Genomic DNA, 25,830 nt, shown 5'->3' on the forward strand with positions numbered 1-25,830 from the left:
ACAACAACAACAAAAAAAAAAAAACCAACAAAAAACAACCAAACACCTAGAATCATAGGCAATGTAATACCAGCATAAGCCAGAAATAGAACCCTATGAACCAGCTTTGCTTGAGAATATGGTTGTTGTTCCTAAAAAATTACCAAAAACTATGGAGGCAGGAGAGGACACAGCACCCAGTGGAGTCTGACTTTCCAACAATATGTAAAAGCTATTCTGGTTTGTAATGGTTCGAGCCATGTCTCGATCTTGCAGACTTTGTCTCAGGTAAAACTGTCAGTTGGGGCAGTAGAATTTGTACTGGGGTAAATTATTTTAATGAGGGTTTCTTGGTGCGTGTTCATGATAAATTTTCTGTTATGTTTCAGTGATATATCTTGAATATTTTTTCTCCTGTACACTAAGGTGTTTAATAGTTTAACACTATATTAACTAAAGTAAAAAAAAGAACCGAGCTCCCAAGGATATTGCAAGGACTGTTCAGCAAGTTGCTGCAATTGAAACTGAAAAAAATAAAAATAAAAAAAAAAGAAGAGATAAAAACCTCAACCCTTTCAGACCATCCCAAAAAACAGGTTTTTAGTGGAGCCCTTATCTGTCCCAGCTGAGGCTGACTGATTCCTTAGGAGCTGAGCCAAATGTTTAAAATTAAACAAACTACCAGCAAAGTAAAAATTCTGCCTCACTATGGTCTGAGTCTTACCACAGGCTTTGGTAGGAATATGACAAGCCTCTCTTTTATATATATCCTGCTTTAAAACTAGAATGCAACACAACCTAAAGCTAATGGAATTTTGTATATAAGGCATTCTCAGTTGAACTTTTATGCAAAATGAATTTCTTTCTCTGAATGAAGGGATGGCCTTTTACAATGCTACCTACAACTGCAGTATAGCTTTACAGATTATATAAATTTGGCATATGTGAAAGGAAAAGTCATGTAAACAATCATATTGTAATATGAACCAGACTTTACTGCCACCTGCAACTACAGCATAATCTCAAATTGATCTGAGAATTGACATTAATATCCTGCTTTTTCTACTTGCAATATCTTTCATCTTTCAAATGTAAATAGCCTTATTTTATTTTGCACTGTGTTTAAAAAATAAAAAGCTAAAAAAAAACACAAAAAACTTCTGCATTCAAATGTGCCTAAAAAACTAAAATAATAATTAAAAAAAAAAGTATATGCTGCCATCTTGCAAATTCGTATGCTCTGTACTCCTGTGTGCCTATAATTAGAAGTCTGTTTCTTTAGAAAGTGCCCACTGGAAAATGAAGAGATAGACTGCTAGTTTTGAGACTTTAATTAACAAGCCACTTTATGTATCACCTTATTGTATATACTATAAAACAGATGCTTTTGTGTGCACTATGTAGTCCTTCAATGGAAAGTCCTTTATTTGGTATAGACTCAGCTGCCATAATGTATTTGTTGAAGTATTCTGTTCTTTCACTGATGCATATAAAATTATTCATGTCTTTGTTTTGGTGAGTTTTATTTCTTTGTTTTGCACCTAAATGTTCCAAAGAGTCTAAATGAAAAATCTGATAGGCTACCCAGTTGGTGCAAGATTTTTATCAATGTATTTGATGTTGAAATAAATAATTAACCAGAGCAATTTATTTCATTTGTTATCTTTTGCATAGTTTTTTTAAAAAAAGTTATTTTTATTTTAATTTTTTCTCCCCAGAAACACAGGGTTGAGAGCTTATGGCTCAGAATAAAAGCGAAGGCCTATAAGACTGATATTATTGTGGGAGTCTGCTACAGACCACCCAGCCAGGATGAAGAGGTGGACAAGATGCTTTATAGACAATTGGGTGAGGTCTCAAGGTCTCTCCCCCTTGTTCTTGTGGGGAACTTCAACTTCTCAGATATCTGCTGGATTTATAATACAGCAGATAGGGAACAGACCCGGAGGTTCCTAGAGTGTGTGGGAGATAACTTCCTGACATAGCTGGTAAAGGAGCCAACAAGGAGAAACAAAATCCTGGACCTGCTATTTGTTAACAGAGAAGGTCTTGTGGGGGATGTTAAGGTTGGAGGCTGTCTGGGGCATGGTGATCATGAGATGCTAGATTTCTCGGTCCTTGAACCACAGAGGGGAGTCAGCAGAGCTGCCACCTTGGACTTCCAGAGGGCAGACTTTAATCTCTTTAGGACCATGGTTGAGAGGGTCCTTTCAGAGGTAGTTTTGGAGAGCGTGGGAGCCCAGGAAGGCTGGGAATACTTTAAGGAAGTTAATTTAAAGGTGCAGAAGCTGACCATCCCCAAGTCACGGAATATGAGCCCATGGGCAAGGAGATTGGACTGGCTGAAGGGAGACCTTTGGCTGGAACTCAAGAACAAAAGGAAAGTTTATGGTCTCTGGAAGAGTGGGCAAGCTACTTATGATGATTACAGGTACACAGTGAAGCTGTGCAGGGAGAAAATTAGAAAAGCCAAAGCCCAGCTAGAATTGAATTTGGCCAATAAGGTAAAGGACAACAATAAGTATTTCTATAAATGCATCAACAGCAAGAGGAGGGCTAGGGAGAATCTGCATCCCTTGTTGGACAGTGAGGGCAACTTGGTGACCAAGGATCAGGATAAGGTTGAGGTACTTTATGCTTTCTTTGCCTCAGTCTTTAATAGTAAGACTTGTTACTCCCTGTGAACACAGACCCCTGTGCAGGTAGATAGAGATGGGGAACAGAGTAGGCCCTGCGTGATCCATGGTGAGATGGTTTTGGACCTGCTCTGAAGTCCATGGGGCCGGATGGATTGCACCCTAGAGTGCTGAGAGAATTGGTGGATGTGGTTGCCAAGCCTCTCTCTATCATTCTTCAGCAGTTCTGGCTAACGGAGGATGTCCCGGTGGACTGGAGACTTGCAAATATGACGCCCATCTTCAAAAAGGGCTGGAAAGATGATCCTGGTAGCTAGACATATCAGTCTCACCTCAGTGTGGGGGAAGGATATGGAATGGATAATCTCGGAAGCCATTGTGATAGAATCAACTAAACTACAACAGAAGTGAATATAAATGAAAGACACCTTTAATGACACAAAAACTCTCTAAAATTTACCTTACCCTGTAAATTATTCTCAGAATTATATTGGGTCTTTGCAAAGAACCAAGCCACTAATTTACAGCATTTACATACTTATTGAGGCATATCAATACTTATATACATCTATCAATATTATAGAGAGTATACAGCTTCTATATTGACTTTTTTTCCCATCTGTTTTCTGTTCTGTGCTGGTTCTGAGTGGGATTATCACTCAGTGAATTCAGTGAGTTCCAGTTCCAAAGCAATTGTGAAAAAAGTGAGGCATAGGATGAGTTTGTGCTCTGCACCAAAGATACAAGTCTTTAGTGAGTGTACACGATAATGTCCATAACAGTCTCATGTACATATCTGAGGATATGCACAGTTTAGAAGTCTAATGATAGATGCTACCTACATGTTGGAGAAGATTCCTTGAAAACTGTGCAAATGTGAATATATGAAGCAGTCATTGGTCTAATCTACAAAAGCAACTAGACAAAAGAATACTTCACAAAATCGAAGACTTGTCATTCCTAAATAAAAATCAACCAACTACAGTATGAGCATACTTACAGCTGCCAAAATGATAACAGTTTAAAGAACCAAGATAGTGCATAATAAATGAGATTAAGAAGTCCTCTATTCCTCTCATTCCAGAGAACAGTGTGACCATACAGAGACACAGAACTGTCTGGTCCACTCCTGACCTAGAGCTAGCTCACCAACTGAGATGTCAACATGCTCAGATCCACCAGAGGAAGAACTTAACAGGAAAAGGGCCTCTGCTCTCAGGAGCTGGGCACATTTCCCCAGCCAGGAGCCAGTGATGTCAATTGAGAAATTATGCCACAATGAGAATTTTCAGTTTGGTTGTTTCACTGCAGGCCTCTTAGAGCTGAAATTCATGTCTCATCATTACTGAGACATGAACTTTTCTTCTCTCTGTATATACGTGAGCCCTTGCAGAACAGCTGCCTTCCCAAACGCTGTTCCCTCAGTGGAGCCCATGAACATGCACACAGTCATTTGCAGGGGGCTCCCCACCACATGCTTACTTTCTTTCTTTCCAAACATGCAAATGATGCATGTCTTGTTCTTGCATGTTTTGTTCTATTTAAGTAATTAGAAAGGTATGGAGTAGTTAATGTATAACTGTAGAACTTACCTGATAGTTTTTACTTTTCTGTTAGTTAAGGCAATCTCCTTGTTTGCAGTAAACTGAATATCAGTTTATTCACAGGCTACAACATGGTGCTCTCTGTCAGTGGCACTCTCCCTCTGTAACAAAAACCTTACGACTATGCTGCACAGCTGTTCCACTACAGTCAGTCAGTACAGAGCATGAAGCAAATAAAACAAACAAACAAAATAAATACATTTAATTATACCATGTTGCAACTGTTATTCTTCAAAATTAGATGATTAATTTCTTTTTTTTTTTTTTTCATCGAGATACTCCTACATTAAAAACCCCATGGAGAAGCTCGTAGGCTGGCTAAGTCTTGTATCTCTGCTCTGTACTATGTTTATCTCCACTAGCCAAACAATGAAGAGGAAATAAAAATCCAAACGTAAAATAAGACATATCAGCATGTGCACAGAGAAGGAATGTTCACAGAAGAGCACTGCTTGCATGATCTGTTCTATGCTCAGCCGGGCTCCCATTATTGTCATTCACTGTGACATCCTGCAGATACAGAAGACCAAATGTAAAAATTTACATAAAGTCTTCAGGAAAACTGAACATCAAAATAATATTTGACACTCATATGAGGAGAGGCAAGCCTAACCTGCTCTCATGTCCCTATAAGAGCTGTGTGCTGCAGTATTTAGGTGTCAATCTGCAATGCTTTCATTTCTGCTGCATGTGGGTGATGATATAAAATTTATCTTCTGTTTTTCATCCCTACAAATTTGTGCACCATTCCAGTATGTTACTGTATCAAACTGCTGAAAAATGTGCATTTCAGCCAGACTTTCAGTAAATGTTTGTAAGACATTTGGCTCTAGTACACACAAAGGCTGAATGCTCTGTTCTAAGGCAGAAAGATTTGCACCTTGTCAGCTGTCTCTCTTGTTTTCTACTCACGTCCTGAGATTTTGTTGTCCACAGAAAGGTGAAACAAGTGCATTATATGCATTATACTCTACAGGTGAGCAAGAAATTGTACCCATCAGCTCTTTTATGGTACGGTACATAAAAGCCTGAAAACTCCAAAAATGCTTACGAGTTTTAGACATTCACATGAAAACAGAGAAGGTTGAGTTCCAGTCTGCCTTTGTAGGATTATTTTTCACTTATATTTAACCTAAAAATCAGAAAAGAGTCTTCAGCTCTACAATTACTTCTTTGTACCTCAACCACAGTCTACAGAATCATGCTTTTTTCTAGTGCTTTTTTTTTTCCCCACTGCTTTACCCCATGGTTTGCACACTTGGTTGCACAATACTTTGAGTTTTACAGAAGGAGTTCAAATTGAATTACAGCCATGTGGCTTAACCTGCAGTGCAATGGTCAGGAGACCTTGATACAATGGCTTGAAATATTTACAAAGAGAATAATACAAATAGAAATCTCCCACTTGCTTTTGAGCACTCTCATAAAAGGTGGACCCTGGTAGCTTTCCTCTTTCTAAAAACAGTGGAATGAAAAAAACCACAACACTTTAATATAATCAGTCTTGCAGGAATTACATGCCTGACCTGAGTAGCCTCTGTGTACACTTCATCTACATCTGCACCATCCCAGAGGGAGACAGGCTCACTGGTTCACATCTCTTCTCCCAAGACACTTCTGATACAGAAAATGGACAACACTTTCCTAAAATCTCCCTACTTTTCCAAAAACTAAACATGTCATTGTTTTATTCAGATCTCACTGAGATCAGATCTGTATTACACCTCAGGTCTTTAAATAGGTTTTTACTCAGCCAAGCAGTTTTGACCATTTCTATTTCTGAACACTATATTAAGTAAACAATAAAAGTCACAGCTGGCCGGTTCCTGTCTGCTTTCAGAGCAATTATTTAATATAATTCAGATTCCTATCACTTAACCAGGATTTGATCTATTACTAGTCTTCAGTGCTTAAGCTTGCAGTTACTCATTTTCTTTTATCTTGTTTCACAGATTTTTGGGAAGAGAAATTAATCCCCTAAAGCATTCCCATATAATGCTTTATTGTGGAATATTTTTGGAATATTCCAAAACTCTTAACATTATAAAAACAAACACAACTTCTCCCAAATACAGGTTTTTCATTTTTGTGTCACAGAATTTAGAATCATTTGAATTGGAAGGTACCCTTTAAAGGTCATCTATTCCAACTCCCCTGCAATGAACAGACAACTCAGGTTGCTCAGAGCCCCTCCACTGTGACTTTGAATGTCTCTAGGAACAAGGCATCTACCACCTCTCTGGGCAACCTGTTCCAGTCCTTCACAACCCTTATTAAAAAAACACACACAAAAAACCCACTTCCTTATATCCAGTCTAAATCTCCCCCTTTTTTGTTTTAAACCATTTTGTCTTCATAACAAGACCCAGTTCTAAGTCTAATTATGGCCAAATAACACAATAACAGAATTCAGTTTGCAGCAGTGCATTTCACAACATTGCTGCCAAGGTTAGAAATAGCTAGCCAGTACCCGGACTAGTGAGGTGATATCAAGGTTATTGGACAGAAGTCTTGTGTATGGAAACCTCTTTTCTCCAAAACCAAAACATAAATACTCCCTTTCTTCCAGATCTCCCACTCCCCAGTGTAGGCAACAACTTCTTCAGGTGAATTCTGCAACTGACTGCTGCAAGAGCTGTACAATTTTATCATCAAGCTACCCAACTTAAACACAAACCTTACATCACCGTGGCGCCTCCTGCTCTTTTGCTTTCCTAAATCCATTGCTTTAAGTATCATATTAAACATGGGAATCACAAGTAAGCATGAATGTTGCCACTCTGTTTTACTTCTTTCCTACCTTCATTTCTGTACTTTCTTACAATTTTTTTTCCATCTCTTGCTTACAACATGTATTTCTTCTTAACTCCACTCTTATTTCCCAGGATCTTCCTACACTCTCTAAATCCTGATAGCATCTGTGGTTTGAAGACCATGAGCAATGTGTTTCTTTATGCCTTGAAAACACACTCATGACAATGATCATGCTGAGAGATGCTATCAGTTATAAACAGATTTCTCAATCACAAAAAGCACAAGACTCTGAGGGCTGGGGATGACTGTTCATGTGACAACCACAGCTAGTTTGTCCTTGTTTAATAGGCACCTCTAGAAGTAAGCTTTAAGGAAGGAGAAGGCCAGACTGAAGGTATTGAGGTGTTTACAGGGGACCTGGAAGGGCAGCAAACCAGTGAAAATAGACTACTGATCTGCTGCAGACCGAATCATAGAATCACTCAGGTTGGAAAAGACCTTAAAGATCATCGAATCCAACCACAACCTAACCATACTATCCCAACAACCCTCCACTAAATCTTGCCCCTGAGCACCGCATCCAAACATCCATTCTAAACCCATCCAGGGATGGTGACTCAACCAACTCCCTGGGGAGCCCATTCCAGTGCTTAACAAACCTTTCTGTAAATAAGTGTTTCCAGATATCCAATCTAAACTTGCCCTGATGCAAACTTAAGGCCACTTCCCCTCATCCTGTCACCTGTCACCAGTGAGAAGAGACGAACCCCACTCTCACTGTAAGCACCTTTCAGGTATTGGAAGAGAGCAATAAGGTCTCCCCTCAGCCTCCTTTTCCCCAGACTAAACAACCCTAGATCCTTCAGTCTCTCCTCAAGAGCATATTCTCCAAGCCCTCCACAAGCCTTGTTGCCCTTCTTTGGGCAAGAAGCTGTTAACACTGATGGAACAGGGCACAGACATAGTGAAGATGATGTCTTGGTATTATCATTCAGTGAGGAGTTACTAAGCTACGAGTTTATGCCTTTAAACACCCTCTAGTTATGAGGCAACTTTAAGGCTTTAAGTTAGTAAGCAGGGTTCACAGCTGCAAGATTCATCAAGCTGCAACAACGATTACACCTCAAAAGCAGTCTTTGCATATTCAAATAGTAGAGAGGTGCTGAGTGGTGCAGTTGATACATTAGAAGGAGGGGATGCCATCCAGGGGGATGTGGAAGGGCTCTAAAAGTGGGCACATGAGAATCTAATGATATTCAGCAAGGCATGTACAAGGTGTTACACTTGAGTCAGGACAATCCTAGATAAGAACACAGGCAGGGAGAAGAACTCACTGACAGCAACCCTATGGAGAAGGACACAGGGAACCTGATAGACAAAAAGCTGTACATGAACCAGCAGTGTGATCTTGAAGCCCAGAAGGCCTCCTGTATGCTGGGCTGCATCAACAGAGGAGTGGCCAGCTCATGAGGCCACATCCTATGTCATGCGTCCACGCCTTGGGCCCACAACCCAATAAAGATATGGAGCTGCTGCAATGGGTCCAGATGAGAGCCACAGTGATTATCAGAAGGCTAAAGCTCCTCTCTTATGAAGAAAAGCTTTGGGAGTCAAAATGCCAAGAAGAAATTATTTACTTACTATATTGATGAGGCACTGACACAGGCTGCCTCAAGAAACACCTGAAGGTGTTCAGGATCAGGTTGGATGGTGCCCTGGACAGCCTGATTTGGTGGGTAGCAGCCCTTCGCATTGCAGGGGATTGGAACTGGATAATCTTTAAGGTTCCCTCTAACCTAAGCTATTCTACAATTCTATGAATAGACAATGGGACAAAAGATAATTTAGCTGCTGTTTGCCAAGATGCAGAGTCTACATCAATTTCATTTTCTCCAGGCTTGAACACTCTGCCTACTGTAAGTGAAGATCAGATTTGAGTCCATCTAAAGAACCTGAAGGTGAACAAGTCCATAGCACCCAATGAGATTTACCCATGGGTTCTGAGAGAACTGGCAGATGAAGTTGCCAAGCAATAATCCATAATATTTGAAAGGTCATGGCAGTCTGGTGAACTTCCTACTAATTGGAGAAGGGGAAAGATAACCCCCATTTTCAAGAAGGAGAAAAAAGAAGATCCAGGGAACTTCAGGCCAATCAGTCTCTCTTCCAGCAAGATCATGGAGCAGATCCTCCCAAAGGCACATGCAAAATAAAAATGGGGTTATTGGTGGTAAACAACATGGCTACATCAAGAGCACGTCATGCTTGACAAATTTGGTTGGCCTTTTATGACTGAGTAACAGTGTCAGTGGATAAAGGAAGAGCAACTGATGTCATCTACCTGGACTTGTGCAAAGCATTTTACACTGTCCTGCCTGACGTTCTGGTGCTAAATTGGAGGAAAAATGGATTTGATAGATTGATCATTCGCTGGATAAGGAATTGGATGGATGGTTGCACTCACAGAGTTGCAGTCAAGGGCTCAGTGTGTAAGCAGCGACCAGTGATGAGAGGTGTTCCTCAGGGATTTGTGCTGGGACTGGTGTTAACATCTTTGTAAGTGAAACGGACAGTGAGATCAAATGCACCCTCAGCAAGTTTGCAACAACACCAAGCTGAGTGGTGCAGTTGGGACACTAGAGGGAAGAGATGCTATCCAGAAGGACCTGGACAGGCTTGAGAGGTGGACCCATGCCAGTTCTACAAGGCCAAATACAAGGTCCTGAACCTGGGTTCAGGCAATCCCAACCACAGATGCAGGTTGGGTGGAGAATGGCTTGAGAGCAGCCCCGAGGAGAAGAATTTCATAGTGGCAGTTGATGAAAGATTCAACATGACTGGACAATACGCACTTGCAGCCCAGAAGACCAACTGTATCCTGGGTTGCATCAAGAGAACCATGATGAGCAGGTTGAGGGATGCAATCTTGCCCCTCTACTCTGCTCTCATGAGATCTCACCTGGAGTACTGCATCCTGTTCTGTGTCCCCCAATAGCAGGACATCAAGCTGTTGGAGCAGGTCCAGAGGAGGGCCACAAAGATGATCAAATGGCTAGAGTACCAGGACATGCTGAGAGCTGGTACTTTTGAGTCTAGAGGAGAGAAGGGTCCAGAGGGACCTTATAGCGGCCTTCCAGTACCTGTAGTGGGTCTACAGAAGACTAGGAGAGACGTTTTATAAGGGCATGTAGCGACAGGACAAAGGAAATGGTTTTAAATTGGAAGAGGGTAGATTTAGACTAGGTACAAGGAAGGAATTCTTACTGTGAAGATGAGACACTGGAACAAGTTTCCCAGTGAGGCTGTGAATGCCTCCTCCCTGGAAGCATTCAAGGCCAGGCCCAGTCTAAAGGGAAGGGAGGTTAGAACAAGATTATCTTAAAGATCCCTTCCATACCAAACCATTTTATGATTTTATGATATGGATGGTCCCAGATTTTGACAACTTCTTTATCACTTTCCCCCAGGTCTTGCAGCCAAGACTCAAAGCATGTTACCATAATTCAGTCCTGTCTATTTACAGATTCCAATCTGTAAATTGGTCGTCTGCTTTAGAAAGAGAGTAAATGACTGCAGACTAAAGGCAGGGCATTTTGAATACTAATATGTGCATTTCTTAAAAAACTTTTAAATCTAACTCCTGTAGGACAGCCTCCCAGTGAAATGGCTTCACCAGGAGAAGGTCATGCTCAACCAATCTGGTTGGCCTTCTATGATGGAGTGACAGCATTAGTGGACAAGGGAAAGGTGACCAATGTCATTTATCTGGACTTGAGCAAGGCCTTTGACATGGTCCCCCATTACATCTTTATCTCCAAATTGGAGGGATGTGGATTTGATGGGTGGATCACTCGATGGATAAGAAATTGGTCAAAAGGCCAGAAGGTGGTCATCAATGGTTCTAAGTCCTGGTGGAGGCCGGTAACAAGCGGCATCCTTCAGGGGTCTGTCTTGGGACCGATGCTCTTTAACATCTTTATCCATGACATCAATGACATAATCGAGTGCGCCCGCAGCAAGTTTGCTGACAACACCAAGCTGAGTGGTGCGGTTGACGTGGTATGGAAGGGATGCCATTCAGAGGGACCTCAACAGGCTTGAAAGGTGGGCCCGAGTGAACCTAATGAGGTTCAACACAGCAAAGTGCAGAGTTTTGCACTTGGGCCGGAGGAATCCCAGGTATCCATAGGAAAGAGCAGCCCTGCAGAGAAGGACGTGATAGATGAAAAGCTTAACATAAGCCAGCAGTGTGCCCTTGCAGCTCAGAAAGCAAATGGTATCCTGGGCTCCATCAGAAGAGAAGTGGCCAGCAGGGACAGGGAGGTGATTGTCCCCCTCTACTCTGCTCTTGTGAGGCTCCATCTGGAGTACTGTGTCCAGGTCTGGAGCCCCCAGTACAAGAGAGACAGCTGTAGGAGAGGGTCCAGAGGAGAGCCATGAACATGATCAGGAGACTGGAGCACTTCCGCTACGAAGACAGGCTGAGGGAGCTGGGCTTGTTCAGCCCGGAGAAAAGAAGGCTGTGGGGTGACCTCATTGCAGCCTTTCAATACCTAAAGGGAGCCTACAAACAGGAGGGGAATCAACTCTTTACAAGGGTAGATAACTGCAAAACAAGGGGAAATGGTTTTAAGTTGAGGGAAGGAAGATTTAGGTTTGATGTCAGGGGGAAGTTCTTTACGGAGAGAGTGGTGAGGTGCTGGAACAGGCTGCCCAGAGAGGTTGTGGATGCCCCATCCCTAGAGGTGTTCAAGGCCATATTGGAAGGGGCCCTGGGCAGCCTGGTGTAGTATTAAATGGGGAGGTTGGTGGCCCTGCATGTGGCAGGGGGGTTGGAGATTCATGATCTTTGAGGTCTCTTCCAATCCTAGTCATTCTGCGTGATTCTGTGATTCTGTGAAATAAAGATAGGCAGAAAGCAACCTCACCTCAGCAGGAAGACTCCTAGGCTGCAAAGTTGGCTAATGCCACAGGCTGTAATAATTGAAGATATTCTGGGAGTGCTTTTTTCCTCTAAACTTACTGCATTTCTGTAGTACACTATGTGGTTATCAACACATTTGCTGATGTCAACTGCCTTGCTTTGCAGTCTTCAAGTCACTGGTAGTCATTGGATAAAATGTGCTTTAATGGGAGCCTGTGAAATGCCTGGGCATTTGTTTCAGTTTCGACTGCTTCATGCCAGTTTTGAGGATCAATATCCAGTTCTGAAAAAGACACATTTGAAGTCATAATGGAATCAGATTGGGGGTGGGAAATTCCCTTTTGAGGAGCCTATTTCTCAAACCAATTTAAGTGGTCAGAAATTTTTTCTTCTGAAATCAAGGTGAATAACATAGGACTCAGACGATGGAGTAGAGGGAGATAAATGGAGTCTACAGAGAAATGAACTACAAGCAAAATGTAAGTAGATGAAACAGCAATACAGGCTGAAGGAGGAAACATGGAGAAGTGATGTAATTAATAATGGCAAAAAATGCAGAAACAGCTGTGACAGCTGACCAAAGGATTCAAATATCCCTGGGCAGTCAGCATGGAAAGAATTTTACATAAATATGTTCATCTGAACCAACATTACCTTTTCTCTTTTATACTAAATTCTTTAGCACAAAAATATTCTTCAAGGACAATAAACACAATAAGAAATCAAAACAATCAGGATGAAGTTGAGTACAATAAGTAAACTAATCAACAAGTAAAAAAACACAATTCAGCTTCCCCCTATAGCCTCCACTAAGCAGGGCACCCTTTTTCATCCATTCTACAGTTTAGGTATGAGTTGCAGGGCAAGGGTGAGTCAAGGAGGTACACACTGGAAAATGGTCAACACCACCAACTAAAATAAGCCACAGTTCACACTGCTCCTCCATAAAGTGTAGAGCTTTGCCGCACTTTTTGCATCATTTTGCTGGCTGGAATTAGAGAGAGCTGTAGAGAAGGAAGATGCTGTGTCAAAATGTAAAAAATTCAGTTCTGAATGGGTCATATGTGCACATAATTAGAGATTTCAAAAAGCAGGGACTACAGAATGGCAAAGTAGCTGGCAAAAATCAAACATCAGACTGCAATTTAAACATGCCAGATGCTACCCTTTCTATTTTATGGTATAAAGTACTCTATTAATTGCACCAAAATCATTGAAACAAAACTTTTCCTTGTACTCTCCTCTTCCTCATAAACACCTGCCTTCAAACCTCATTGCCTCTCCTTCAGTTTTTAAATATCATAAGAAACAAACACAGGTCTCGCTTGTGATTTTTTTCCTGCTTCCTCCAGCAGATAAAGCTCTCTTCTATAGTTTGATAATCACAACTACCTTTTAGATAACATCTCCTTCCATGAGATCACAAACAATAGACTGGAAAACATGAATTGGAGGCAACCTTCTCAGTAAGTCAGCCTTTTCCATATAAATAATGCTTTACCTTTAAAAAAAAAAAAAGAAAAAAAAAAGAAGCAGCAACCACTCAACAAAAACTCAGCAATCAAAACCACTGGCTGATGAAGGAATGTCTAAAGAATACAGAGATCTGGACAGAGATCTGGACTAACAGTTCTAAAGTAAGCTAACTATGAAGTTATTAATGTAGGTGCATTGATTACCATTCCCATAAGTTATTTTACCATAGAGAATGATATCAGAAAAGAGAGGAAAGGTCAATTTTATGAATCCTTATGCAAATAACAGCTCATTTTTATACTTTAAAAGTGTATTATTTATCTTTGTCTACTCAAATAGTGATTATAGACAGCATAACTTCTGAATATCAATGAAAGAAACTAAGACTGGAGAAGAATATATACTTGTATCAATCCAAGTCTAGGTCTCAGACACCAAAGATACCTTGTTGACATACAATATCCTTTCCAAGAAAATATTACACTCATCTGAAAAGGGAGCTTTAATTTGGGTCCTCTAAATGCTGTAGTTCAACTAGTATTACTCTACAGTAGATATAACACTTAGCCTTGTATATCACCACTTGAGATGTTATCCAGATGATCTTATTCTAACATATACTCAATACTGCTAATTTGTTACAGCATTTTTTTTAATTATTTTTAGAAGTGCAGCTATTTTTCTTTATATCATACATATCTCATTCTAAACTTAGAGGCTCTCATAGTTGTCCTTAAAAAGCATGTAGACAAAATATTTTATGGCATCTATCATAAATGCAAAGAAATCAATACAAACAAAACTTGACTTAGCAAACTGTACATACATAAATATGTTCTTTGTTTTTCAACTTGACATTCAACATTTTTCTTCATAAAACCTTTTATGATCTCATTTATTACATCCATTTTTTAAACCTTAAAAAAGTGCTTAATAGATTTACACCTTGTACACCCAAAGCAAAGGTTAGATCACCATGCCCAAAACAGAAATCACAGGGGATAATACACTACCATACAAGATCCTATACAATTGTATGTTTACAAATGCTCTAAAATTTCTTTAACACTGGCTATTTTGTATACTGTAGATACTGAGAGAGCAATTAACAAAGACAGGCTAATGGCTCATATAGAGCAGCACACAGGAAAGGATCTACAGTATCCAGTTCTCGGCTATGCATAGTACAGGGCCATGACCTGGGTATTAAGTGGCTAAAAGATCCAGAATGATGGACTGAAGAACATTTCCTCCCCAAATACATCACACCCTCCTTGGTGCCCAGGATGTGAATACTGAAACAATGCTACTCAGGTAATACGTTCTGCAGTTTGGAACTGATGGACTTATATGTTACTGAGTGCCAGTACAGAACGATACAGACACTGCGGTGGCAACAGCAGATATGTAAAGTTGCCACACTGAACACTGTCACTTTTTAAAACCACACTGCCTCCTGGCTATTACTCCAGCAAGATCACCTGCTGTCTCACAACTTCATAATGGAGGCGGACCATTCATGTATTTTAACATGGGATGGAAAGAGCGGGCAAAGTTGTTGGCCATTGTACAGCTGTAGTCCTCCTCAGTCATTGGAACCAGGCAAGCCAGCCCAATCAGGAGCAGCAAAAGGAGCTGTAGTGGCAGAGCAGCTCTGAGGACTCTGAGGAAGAAGGATGGGTGCTGCCATGCTGGCCCAGCCTCAGAAGGGGAGGAACCTGAGCCATCTCTTATGGACCTGAGAAAAGAAAACAGACAGGTGAGTAAAACATTGCTGCAGCAGAGGTTGCCCCTGGGTACTCAACTGTCCCTGAAGGCTGGTTTAGGATTTGTACACACTGACTGAAAATAGCAGAAGTTTTTTTCACTGAACATTCTATTTCTCCAACAGTCTTAAGAGATCTCATATTTCTGGACTGGATATGAAAACATCAAATAATCACTATAGAATGGTGAATAACGTGCCCCTTCATCAGTTATAGGGAAGACTCTCCACTTAGAGCACTGAGATATAGAAAATAAACATGCTTGTCACATATGTTCACTACACACTGACTAAAAAACAATCCTCCTCTTTTAAAATGGAAACTGCATTTGGTTTTCAGAAGTTTCTAAATTCATTTCCTTATATTCCTCAGTGTATAGTGAAATAAGATCTTAAGTCAATATTCAGTTAATTAATACACCAGTCTCCAGGCAGTAGAGATTCATTTTGTACGAAGTACATTGTATTTTGAATCTTGCACTGAATCAGCTGTTAAAATTTATTTGCTCAACTGACTAGATACTTTCACCATCTGAGTGATTTTCCCCTTCTGTCTATGGATGTGCGTGGCATACATCTATCATATGTCAATAGGAGACATTTCCAAACATTTCCAAAGGGACATTTCAATTTAGGCATAAAAATACAAGATATTTTTAATAAAAGACAAAGATACAAATTTCACATTTTCCCTTTTGACTGAAACTACCAGAGCTCTAATATATGGATAACAGATTTTGAGGAGATTTTGAGGTAAGTGAAGTACTGAAAAGAGAATTTCTGCAAGTTAATATTAGAATGATGGAAAATACTGTATTTTAGCTAGATAAAAATAGAAGAACTTACAGCCTTCATATCATTAGTTTCAAGATTTCTTCCATGCAAACGTTATTGCAAATTTTGCAATAGACATGTTATTATAAAAGTGTGTATGCCTGCTGTGGATATGAAGCCTGAGAAAGCTAGGGTATAAGAGATAAACATAAGGATCCTCATAAGGATGTACTTAGTTTCAACTTGAAGGTATAGGAGATCAGGCTTGCTGGCCAAGGTTAAATTCTCCTCAGTCATGCAAATAGGTCTCCTTGTCTTCCCCTTGTCCTTTCAAATCAAATCTGAATCTATGTGAAAAAGCATGCAAAGATCAAAAATCAACTTCAAAACTATATCAGGCCTCCTTCACACATGATCAGGAAATAATTCTTTCTGTGCTTGAGATTATTTTTATGTCTTGTTCATACATATGTATCATCCTACTATGTTGACTCCAAGAAAGCCAGACAGACTTCATAGAGTTCGTTATGATCAACAGATACAAAGAAAACTTGAGTAAGTTAAATGATTAACTTGACTTAAATATCTCAGGAAGGAGTGATCAAAACAAAAATCGCATACTGTTTGGATCTGCGTTATTGTTGCCTGGATGGAAAGCTGCTTATTGAATTATGCAAGATCACATATTAAAAAGAACACACTGAAAGGATATGGCACATTTAACAGCATCAGAGCATTCCATATTAAAGTTCAATTAGATCAGGACTTTACTGTCCAAGAATGCCAAGAGAGAGAGTCAATGGGCTGAGGTAGGAACAAAGGGAACAAGGAGTGCTTAATTACCTTCCAAGCATAAAAAAAGCTGTATTTCTGTAGTTGGTAACAGCTGTTTCATAATGAGTAAAGTGTGAATTTTCTTCATTGATCCTAGAGTTTTTCTGGGGCAGTAGGAGGCATGTCTATAAAAGCAGAATCAAAATAATCTATCCTTTTGTTTTTCAGGCTTTTCCTATTGGTGCAGTAGCACAGCTTGCTTTATGATTTACTTAAACCAAAACCAACCGACCAACCCTAACCAAACACCACCACTACAAACAGGAAGAAAGAGTGTAAGTATGTGTGAACTGAATAACTGGTTGTAGATTTTCTTTCAAAAATTAACAGTTTATGACATAGAATCTCAAAACACTTCTTTTGCAGTGAAGTAGGGTGTTGAACAACAGTTTCTAATACTGGATGGAAAAAATTCAACAAACAAATAATGAAACATGAAAACATCTTCAGAGGGTGAGTTCTAAAAAGTTCAAGTGCTGTACTGTCACAGTTTATTGCAGGTACTCATCTGTAATGGACATAATTAGCTGAAAAATTGAATGTTCAGCTTAGAGTGTTTAATGGATTTGGTAGGGAAAGAGGGTTAAAAATATACATACACTATTAACAAAAAATGATCATTATAGAGAAGGGGCCAATATCCTATTTACTCCAATAGGAGAAGGGAAAGCTGAAGTACTATATACTATTTTTGAGAAAAATGTAATTTCTTTCTCTTGCATCTATCTTCTGCTGTCTCTCATCCGACTGCTTCACCATTGTCACACTGGCTGCTGTTTCTCAAGGGAAGGAAGTAAGACCACCTGCTACTTGCTCCAAGGACAATTCCTGATAACTAAACAAAGTTGGAGGTACAGCTGCAGATCTGGTCAACTGTAAGCTTCTTCATGCCAAGAAATCTCATTAACTAACCTCAGAACTGCAACCAATAGTTACTCTTACTGTGGGAGTTTTTCTAATGTCAGAGAAATTGAAGCTCTTTCTGAAGCATTTCAAGAGAGGAGAACCTAATTTACCAGGCTATAGATCAGATGAGCAAACTGAACTTTAATTTCATCTCAGATGAGTACCTGCACTTAAAGATGATTGATTTTTAGTTTATTTATTTATTTGTTCTGAGAATAAAAATATGGTTGAACTAATCCATCTGGACTGCAGAAAACATCTGAAGTATTATAACAGAAGAATTTATCATTCAAGCAAATTATAAGAATAAATGAAGTTTAATGGGGAAGTGGTAAGCAGACAACAGTCATATTGAGAGTCACCACTGTGATAGTAGAATGTTATTACTGGAGTTGATCAAAGATGAGTCTGAATTTAATACATTTATGAAAAGAGTGCTGCACAGAATGTAAGAACAGCAAAATTAATTTTTAGGATGACAGAAGATGAAAGTCTTTGTAAATACAAAATAGGATTGGCTTATTACACAAAAAAGTGGGTGACTTCAGTGGTCAGATATAGGCTTAAGAAGTAGATCAAAGAATTTAAGATTACAGTATTCAAAGTAGCAATAAAACCTTCTGCTATACATTTGGAAGTTCACACTGATGGTAGTGAAGAAAGAAATTTAGAGCTGTTGTTTGACAAATAGCTAAAAGACAATGATGTAATATAGCTGCGAAAAGAAACCAACCCCACTGATGATGATTTTATTATGATAGACCTCACTAAAGTTATGAGGTGGTATGATGTTCTTCCCTTGAGAGCATGCAATGATTCCTATTGTCGGCTTGAGACTCTCTAAAAGTGACTGTGGTTGGCTGTGTTATGACTTCACTTCTCTGCCTACCTCTCACAATCACGTGACTCCAATCTCACCCTGGCTTAGAAGAGACAAGTGTTCATATAGGTAGTTAAATAAGAATTTTAACAAACAGTAAGTGAGAATAAAGGAGCAGGGAGAATAACAGTGACAATCCAAGTGAAAACCTCCTGTCTAAACTACTGCATGGCAATGACTGCCGTTTTGTGGCCAAAGCCATGAAGAGTTTTGTGGCCTGGTCTGCTCCAAGAACAGCAAGTGTCCTTTAAACATCCACTAGTCATTTGGGAAGGCTTGGGCAGAGCAGGAAATGGAGGTTGGCACTGTGGCGCCAAGACATGAATAGAACTGCTCAAGAGAGACAATGTAAACAGTCCTGAGCAAATTGCACAATTATTTTAATCTTTTTAACATTTTAATTACCTCGAAAAATCCACAGGCACAGATCCAGGTATACATTTAAGACAGCTCTATTAAGCTGATGAAGGAAGAGGAGTTGCTTCTTGGATTTGCTTTTCCCACTTAGCGCAGCAACACTAATACCTCTCGAATGAGTGTTTAATTAAATCCACAGTGTAACTTATACCTTGCTTAGCATCACACTACGCAGGTCTTTTTTTTTTTTCTTGCTGTGATAATGGAAAGGCAAAGTGATAACACATTTGGTATACACAAAACATGATCCCTAAATGAACTTCTCTTCACAACTACCTATATGATACACATTTTAAAACTGACTTGAGTTCTCCTGTATACTAAACTCTAACAGGGTTTGCTGATCCAGTGCAAGATCAAACACAAAGTACTCTGATCAGAGGCATGTCAAAATATTAAAGAACACAGTGACAGCTTGTACTGCTTTATCAGTTAAAACCACATTATACATCAACCACAACCTGTCTGGCTTGCGCATTTCATTAAACTTCCTATTCAGCAGTGACTCATTCGTATTCCATGCTTGTCTGAATGACAAATTGAACATTGTTTTGTATTGCTACAAGATGTGTTAATAAACAGTGCTGGAGAGACTTGATCTGAAAGGTGCCGCACTAATGCCACTGCTAGAATAGAGGCTGATCTCAAAGCAGCAAAGCACTGCTAGCTGTGCTCTGAGCCAGCTGCTCACACCTACAGCCAGAAATCTTCTCAACAGGTTGGCATAGGCTGTTGGACCATACAGGAGAGCAGAAGAGTGAACACAGTGTGTTTCTTGAGTACAATGTTGCTAGCGCAAGCATGCTTATCTGCCACAGACACTCTCCATTCTTCTTAGCTGTTAATGGCTGCAGAGTAAAGCCCCACTCTTCCCTTTTCCCCTTCCCTGTAAGAAACAGAATGCCAAGCTTCATAGCAGACTGGAGCTGGAAAAATTCTTTCTCCTACAGGCAGAAAGATGGTATGTATGTATCTCACCTATTTTCTATGTGGTTTCATTATAGGAAAAAAAAAAAAAAAACCAAAAAAAACAACCAAAAAAACCCACAACAACAACAACAACAAAACCCTAAAAGCAAGACAGAATCTTAATGTCAGTGGAAGCAGTCAAAGATGCTTTTTCTGTTCTGTCTGCTGTTATGTGCTGTTAGTTTTGCAACTACAACACCACTCACAGTAGCTAGCCATACTTATAGAGCAAACAATTTTTTAAAAATAAATGTCTATGAGAACATCTAAATGTAAGTAGTTTTACTTACTATTATTTAATTTATATTTTGATGAATAAAACACTTATTTTGCTTATGGAAAAAAATAATAATCTCAAAGTGTTTTTTGCTGCCTGATTATTGCTCAATCTCTATATTAAATGTCATGTTGCTTTCCTTCCAACCTCAAATCTTTCTCTTCAATGAGAGTTGCAATTATAATGTAGTGCATGTTTTTATACGGAGAATAAATGAGCTTTGGACTTATAAGTACAAATATATCTTGCTCATACTTTCTGATTATTTTAGGTTCCCCTTTCAATGCCTAAGATGCTGGAATAGCATGAGAGTTCCACTTAATACATACTGTGTATATATGCCTGCTTATTTACTACAATTATTTTTTTAAATTTTGTAGCTCTACAGGCTAGTGATTTGATCAGTGAAAGAGTGAAAGTACACGTATCACACTGACAACAACAAAGAACGCAGAAGCACCGTTAGCTGCAGAGATGACAGGTTGCTGGAAACAAGGTGGAAAGCAAGAAGCTGTAGCTGCATGTCTGCTCTCTACTGGTCAGAGAGAGATAGGGCAGTGCTGCTCCCAGAGCGATACACGGATGCAAACACTAGGCAAGAGTCGTGGCAGTATTAGCACATTATGTTGCAGTCTTCTGATGGGGAGAGGAAGTGACCCCAAGTTTAAAACCCCTCGAATTATGACTTTTAATTTTGAATGTTATGTACTGAAAACCCACAAACTGGACGAAACATTTTAGAAGAGGGAAAAAACAAAACAAACAAACAAAAAAACAAAAAAAGGATGTTAGTATGTCTCATCCAGATCTGTGGGTTTTTGTGATTTCTAGAATACTGGCCTATTACCTGCCTTAATTTAATATCTAGAGGTAAAGAGGATGATGAAAAGTGTTTGCCATGAACCTACTGGCAATTCTGTTAAATTACACCAAAATCATTATTGAATATTGTGAGTGTGAACACAGACTCACCACATGAAACACAAATGTCTATTGCATGTCATTCTCGGGATGCAAAAACTGTAGATTTTCAAGAATTAGCCAGTATTTCTATTCACAAAGAATATGGAATAATTGAGAGCACTTCTTGCCAAACTAGTAACAAAAGGGAAGTTTTCAATTTTTTAAGTCCTGTCCACCTGACAGACTAAGTGTGTACAGACGAGAATCACAGCCAATTTCCATCATCCTCTTAGGGTTCTAGAACAGAGTGCGGAAACCAGGAGAATAAGGTACCTGCTATGTGGACTGCTGACAGAGGGTCCAGGCTGTGAGAGACTACATTTGCCCCGTGGCTGTTTGCAATGAACAGGGGGTAAAGAAAGAAGAATGTTCAGTCCAGGCAAATAAAGACAAGCTACTGATGAAACTAAATTAAAAGTGCAGCAAAGGAAACAAAAATAAATCAAATGAAGTGATTGATACCCATGAACCAAGGAAACTGGCTTTTCTTTGTTTCTACCTGAGTATGAAAATGATTGTAACATATGCAGTGAAACAAGTAAGAGTTCAGCTGTTCCATTTATAGCCAGGAACTCTGAATTAAAAATAATAAAATAAAATAATTAAAAAAACACTAGCAATTCAGCCGAAAGAATTTGGAATGTGAAATTGAAATTGAGTGGAATATGGGGAAATATAGACATCTCAAAATGTATTTGCTGAAAAATTAAAATTACTAATTATCAGGGATAAAAATATGGTCAAAAGGCCTCCCTCTAGTGTCTGGCCTCTTTTTCATCACCTTCCCCATAAGGCCAAATAACTGTGGGCACATTCCTACACCTAGAATTGCTGGAATATTTAATGCATTTAGATGACTATCAATCGGATGGAAATTTGGTATTAGCATTTATTTATTTATTTAGCATCAGCATATTTGGAACTGAAATTCTAAACAACATCACAGCAGCCTCCAAAAATCTACTTGAAAAGAAAACAGAAGTCTGAAAAACAGACCCAATTTTGGGTTAGTTGTATAGCCCAGGGAGACATAAAATTTAGCTATACATTATGAAGAAAAACGAAAAAATGTAGTCATGTACATGAACACTAACAAATTAGAGATAGACAAATGCTTATTAAAATGTTAAGACAAAATCTATTATAATTCTACGTACTCTGTAGAAAAAGATTTTATTGTAAGATACTCTTCCATTTCCTGTTATGATCAGGGATTCTCTAGTTACATCTGTGATATCAGAATTTTTATTAATTATTTAAGTTCAGATTTAAAAGTTGAAAAATTGACTTCTGTAATAAAGTATAAAGATTTATGTTCTTTTCTTATGTTTGAAAAGCCAGTATTCCTTTACATTCTCATACTAGAATCTAAGAGGAAACTAGTGAATGTAAAAAAACCACCAATAATAGTAATTCAAGAGCCATACAGTTTATCAAGACAGAACTCAGAGGCTTTACAAAAAGTGCAAATGGAAAAAATAAAAATAAACAAAATCTTATGATTTTTTTATAAACTAAAGAAAAAAGTGAAGTAATCAACCAATAGAATTGCAGAAAAAGACAAAATAATTGCAGTTCCATTTTGGGCTTAGAGTATGGAAGTGTTAAGTACTAGGCATGTATTTGCTACATTTCTTGAATTTTGTGCCAGCGATGTAAACAGGCAACTCCAGAGCTGCCATCATAGCCATTGATTAGGTCCTGTTCAGCTAGCTGTTTTGAACAAAGTTATATGCCCTTCAGCTCTATTTAACCATTCATCAAAAGCCTCAATAAGAAATTCTTATTGAGGTTCTCAATGAAGCAGCTCTCTGAAGAGAAGGCCAAACAGAAATGGAGGACTGATTATACCAGACAAGACCAGACTTTGGGATGCTGCCATCACTAGAGCAAAATACAAGAGACATGACATGCCATACCATGGTAAACCAACCACACTGACAGCCCTGGTTTTAGATAGTATTTACTAATTCTGATTTCATGCAGGATGGGATATGCAGCACGGTCAGGGAAAGCAGCTGTGTTTTTTCTTAATTTATGTCATTTCCTTTCCTATCAAGTGAGACAGGGGGCCTTTCAGCTGGCTAGAGCTACTGTAGATATCTAGAGCTCCCACCCAGCAGATGGTAGAAAGTTGATGACTTAAAATTACCGTTCTCTGTCTGCTTGGTGTGCTTTGTCCAGATACAGGACTCACTGAGCCTGATGTGTCTAATTCATCAGCAGAGGACCACGAGGACAAATCCTAAATTCAGAAGAAATGGAGATCAGACCATCTGTTCAGGTAAGCAAACTCAAAAAACCCAACAACCTCAGAGTGAAATCATTACTGCATTATTTCCAAAACAAAACAAAACAAGCAAACAACAACAACAAAAACACAAACCCATCCCAAACGGTTAATATTTGTTAGCAATTTTTACAAGATTCAGGAATTCCATGTTGTCTCTGTTGCTCCTGAAGAGAAACAAACATATAGCTAAAGTTAATTGTATCAGCTGAAGCATTTTCTGCTAAGGGTAATACAGAGAAAAAGTAGGTTTTTTTAATTGGCTTTTAATCACTGGAAGAGGCGGGAACCATCATGATTTCACTCCAACAGACAAGAACTCATTAGAAGTGAAAACAGCCAAACTCTCATACCTTATGAACTCTTCTAATCTAAGGCTTTAAATAAAATGTAGAGTTCGAAACTAACAGAGAGCCTTGAAATCATTACTTTGTGCCACCTGTCACTGTTGGTGAACTTGCATGCATAACTCCTTCTCAAATACCTTGAAGTACAAGATAACTTGAGAAGATTTGCAGTACAGCTCAACACTGATGGAGATTAGTTAGCCAATTACAGGATTTATTTTATTTTATGCCTCTTATTATTATTTTTTTTTCTTCAGATTGAAATACATTCTCCTTTCTGCTGAAAACTGACATATTATAATTTTCAATACTGCAGCTAGAATAATTATCTCACATACTTTGCCAATTCACTGAATCGGTAATGGCAGAATGAGAAAACCACGATAACTGATAACTTGCTATACGAAATAGCAAAAAACTACTGGATTAAAAATTACAAAAATGTTCACATTATAACGATTTCTTTGTGATATTCAAGATTAAATGTGTACCATTCTTGATAAGTAATGCAAACAACGGAAAAAACAACCAACAGCACTGATCAGAGAAATGTACTTAAAGCAGCAAAATGTGCCCAAGAAGCAGCAAGGAATAAAGAGACACTCACCAACTGACTACTTGAAATGTCTAGAGCTTTCTCTAGGTCTTTTATGTGACGTATGACTTCTTTCAAGAGGAGCTTAAGTCTGTTTCCAATGACATGCACCTTTTCTTTGGCTTCAAGGCAGTCCTTGCCTTCAGCATTGACTAACAATTGGCAGGACATATCTTGCAGTGACGCCACTTTCAACTGAGATTCCAGCAGTTCACGTCTGATTTGCTATTGCAAGGGCAAGCACCAGATTTTTTAAATTGAATTTACTTTTGAAGGAAAAAAATAAAGAGCAAAGAATTCACTAGTCAATTGAAATTAAAGAAATGGAAAGAAAAGGAATAAACATTTCCAGGCTTGAGAAGTTCTAAGTAAAATAGATAATTGTTCACTTAAAATTTGAAGAATAGCTTGTAGTTCATCCTCTGACTGCTTAACACTTCTGATGTTTGTAGTAAATTCTCACTAAGGGAACAAAACACTAAAAACAAAATGACAGCAACACAGACAGCAGCAAAGCTGCCCAAGTTTTTAAGTCTCTAGTTCTGCTATTGAAGGAAATGAGTAGTATTCTCCACCAAAGCAAAGCTAGTTGCTGACCTCAGTCCTACAGGTGTGTGTCCTCACACAATATACAATGCTAACTCTGAAGAGAAAGATAAATCTGGTTAGCTGCTTTTTTTCTGATGATGTGCTTTGGAAGCGAAAGGGATAATTATAGCCATACCATTAGAAGTCTGTGATGATCCTGTAGGATTTCTGAATCCAGGTTTGGATTGATGGGCACAATCTCATTTTTTCTTCTGTCAATATTCTCTAACCAGAGCAGCAGACCATGGCTCATTTCATGGAAATCCTGTAAATGATTAGTTTTGATAATACAGCAGTCAAATCTGAATTTTCAGTTTATCCCATAATAGGTCCTGCTTAGGTTAAATTCTATAACTTACAAGAAAATGTAAAATAGTATATGAGAATAATATTCAAGTGATGACAAACTTAGAAAATATTGCTCTGGAAACATATGCTTCAATGTAGTGCACATGTATCTTCCAGAAATCTCTTTGCTGAAGTCGTATTATCTTGCACAGGCAAGTTCCAGACTGGACAATAAGCACATCAAGCAACTACATGGTTTGCATCTTTGATACGTTAGATGCTGACCATTTAAATAGACACAATACAGACCTGGCACTGCATTAACGCATCTTGCAGTGAGCAGCGCCACTCTTCGATCATACTGCATACGTGATCCCAGCAGATGTTCATCTGAGACAGGCGCTCTTGGAGTTTTTTGCTTTCTTCACTGTCGGATTGAGTAAATTCTGAGCTGCACAAGTTGATGGATAAGATGATAGCTTTGCGGTTATCAATTGCCTTCTGCAGCTCCTTAATGATAAAGAATAGGGGGACAGGATGAAGAAAGACGATTAATAAAACATG

At 38.9% G+C, this 25,830-nt stretch overlaps 1 protein-coding gene across 10 annotated transcripts in view; it reads right to left on the bottom strand.

Annotated features, from left to right (window-relative positions):
• Positions 1 to 13,228: 13,228 nt before the first annotated feature.
• SYNE1 (spectrin repeat containing nuclear envelope protein 1) overlaps positions 13,229 to 25,830 on the bottom strand; it is a 286,469-nt gene continuing 273,867 nt past the window's right edge. For 8 of the 10 annotated variants that reach the window (XM_010707196.3, XM_019612919.2, XM_010707198.3 and 5 more), the window contains 6 exons: positions 25,576 to 25,776; positions 25,115 to 25,243; positions 24,403 to 24,615; positions 23,311 to 23,403; positions 21,432 to 21,490; positions 13,229 to 15,111 (listed from right to left, as the gene is read on the bottom strand). In XM_010707196.3, coding sequence (XP_010705498.1) covers positions 14,871 to 15,111; positions 21,432 to 21,490; positions 23,311 to 23,403; positions 24,403 to 24,615; positions 25,115 to 25,243; positions 25,576 to 25,776 — 936 coding nt within the window. In that variant the 3' untranslated portion in view covers positions 13,229 to 14,870. The remainder of the gene's footprint in view (positions 15,112 to 21,431; positions 21,491 to 23,310; positions 23,404 to 24,402; positions 24,616 to 25,114; positions 25,244 to 25,575; positions 25,777 to 25,830) is intronic. The other 2 variants (XM_019612921.2, XM_019612920.2) reach the window with 1 other exon arrangement.

Source organism: Meleagris gallopavo, chromosome 2 (assembly GCF_000146605.3).
Source record: "Meleagris gallopavo isolate NT-WF06-2002-E0010 breed Aviagen turkey brand Nicholas breeding stock chromosome 2, Turkey_5.1, whole genome shotgun sequence".
Classification (NCBI taxonomy): domain Eukaryota; kingdom Metazoa; phylum Chordata; class Aves; order Galliformes; family Phasianidae; genus Meleagris; species Meleagris gallopavo.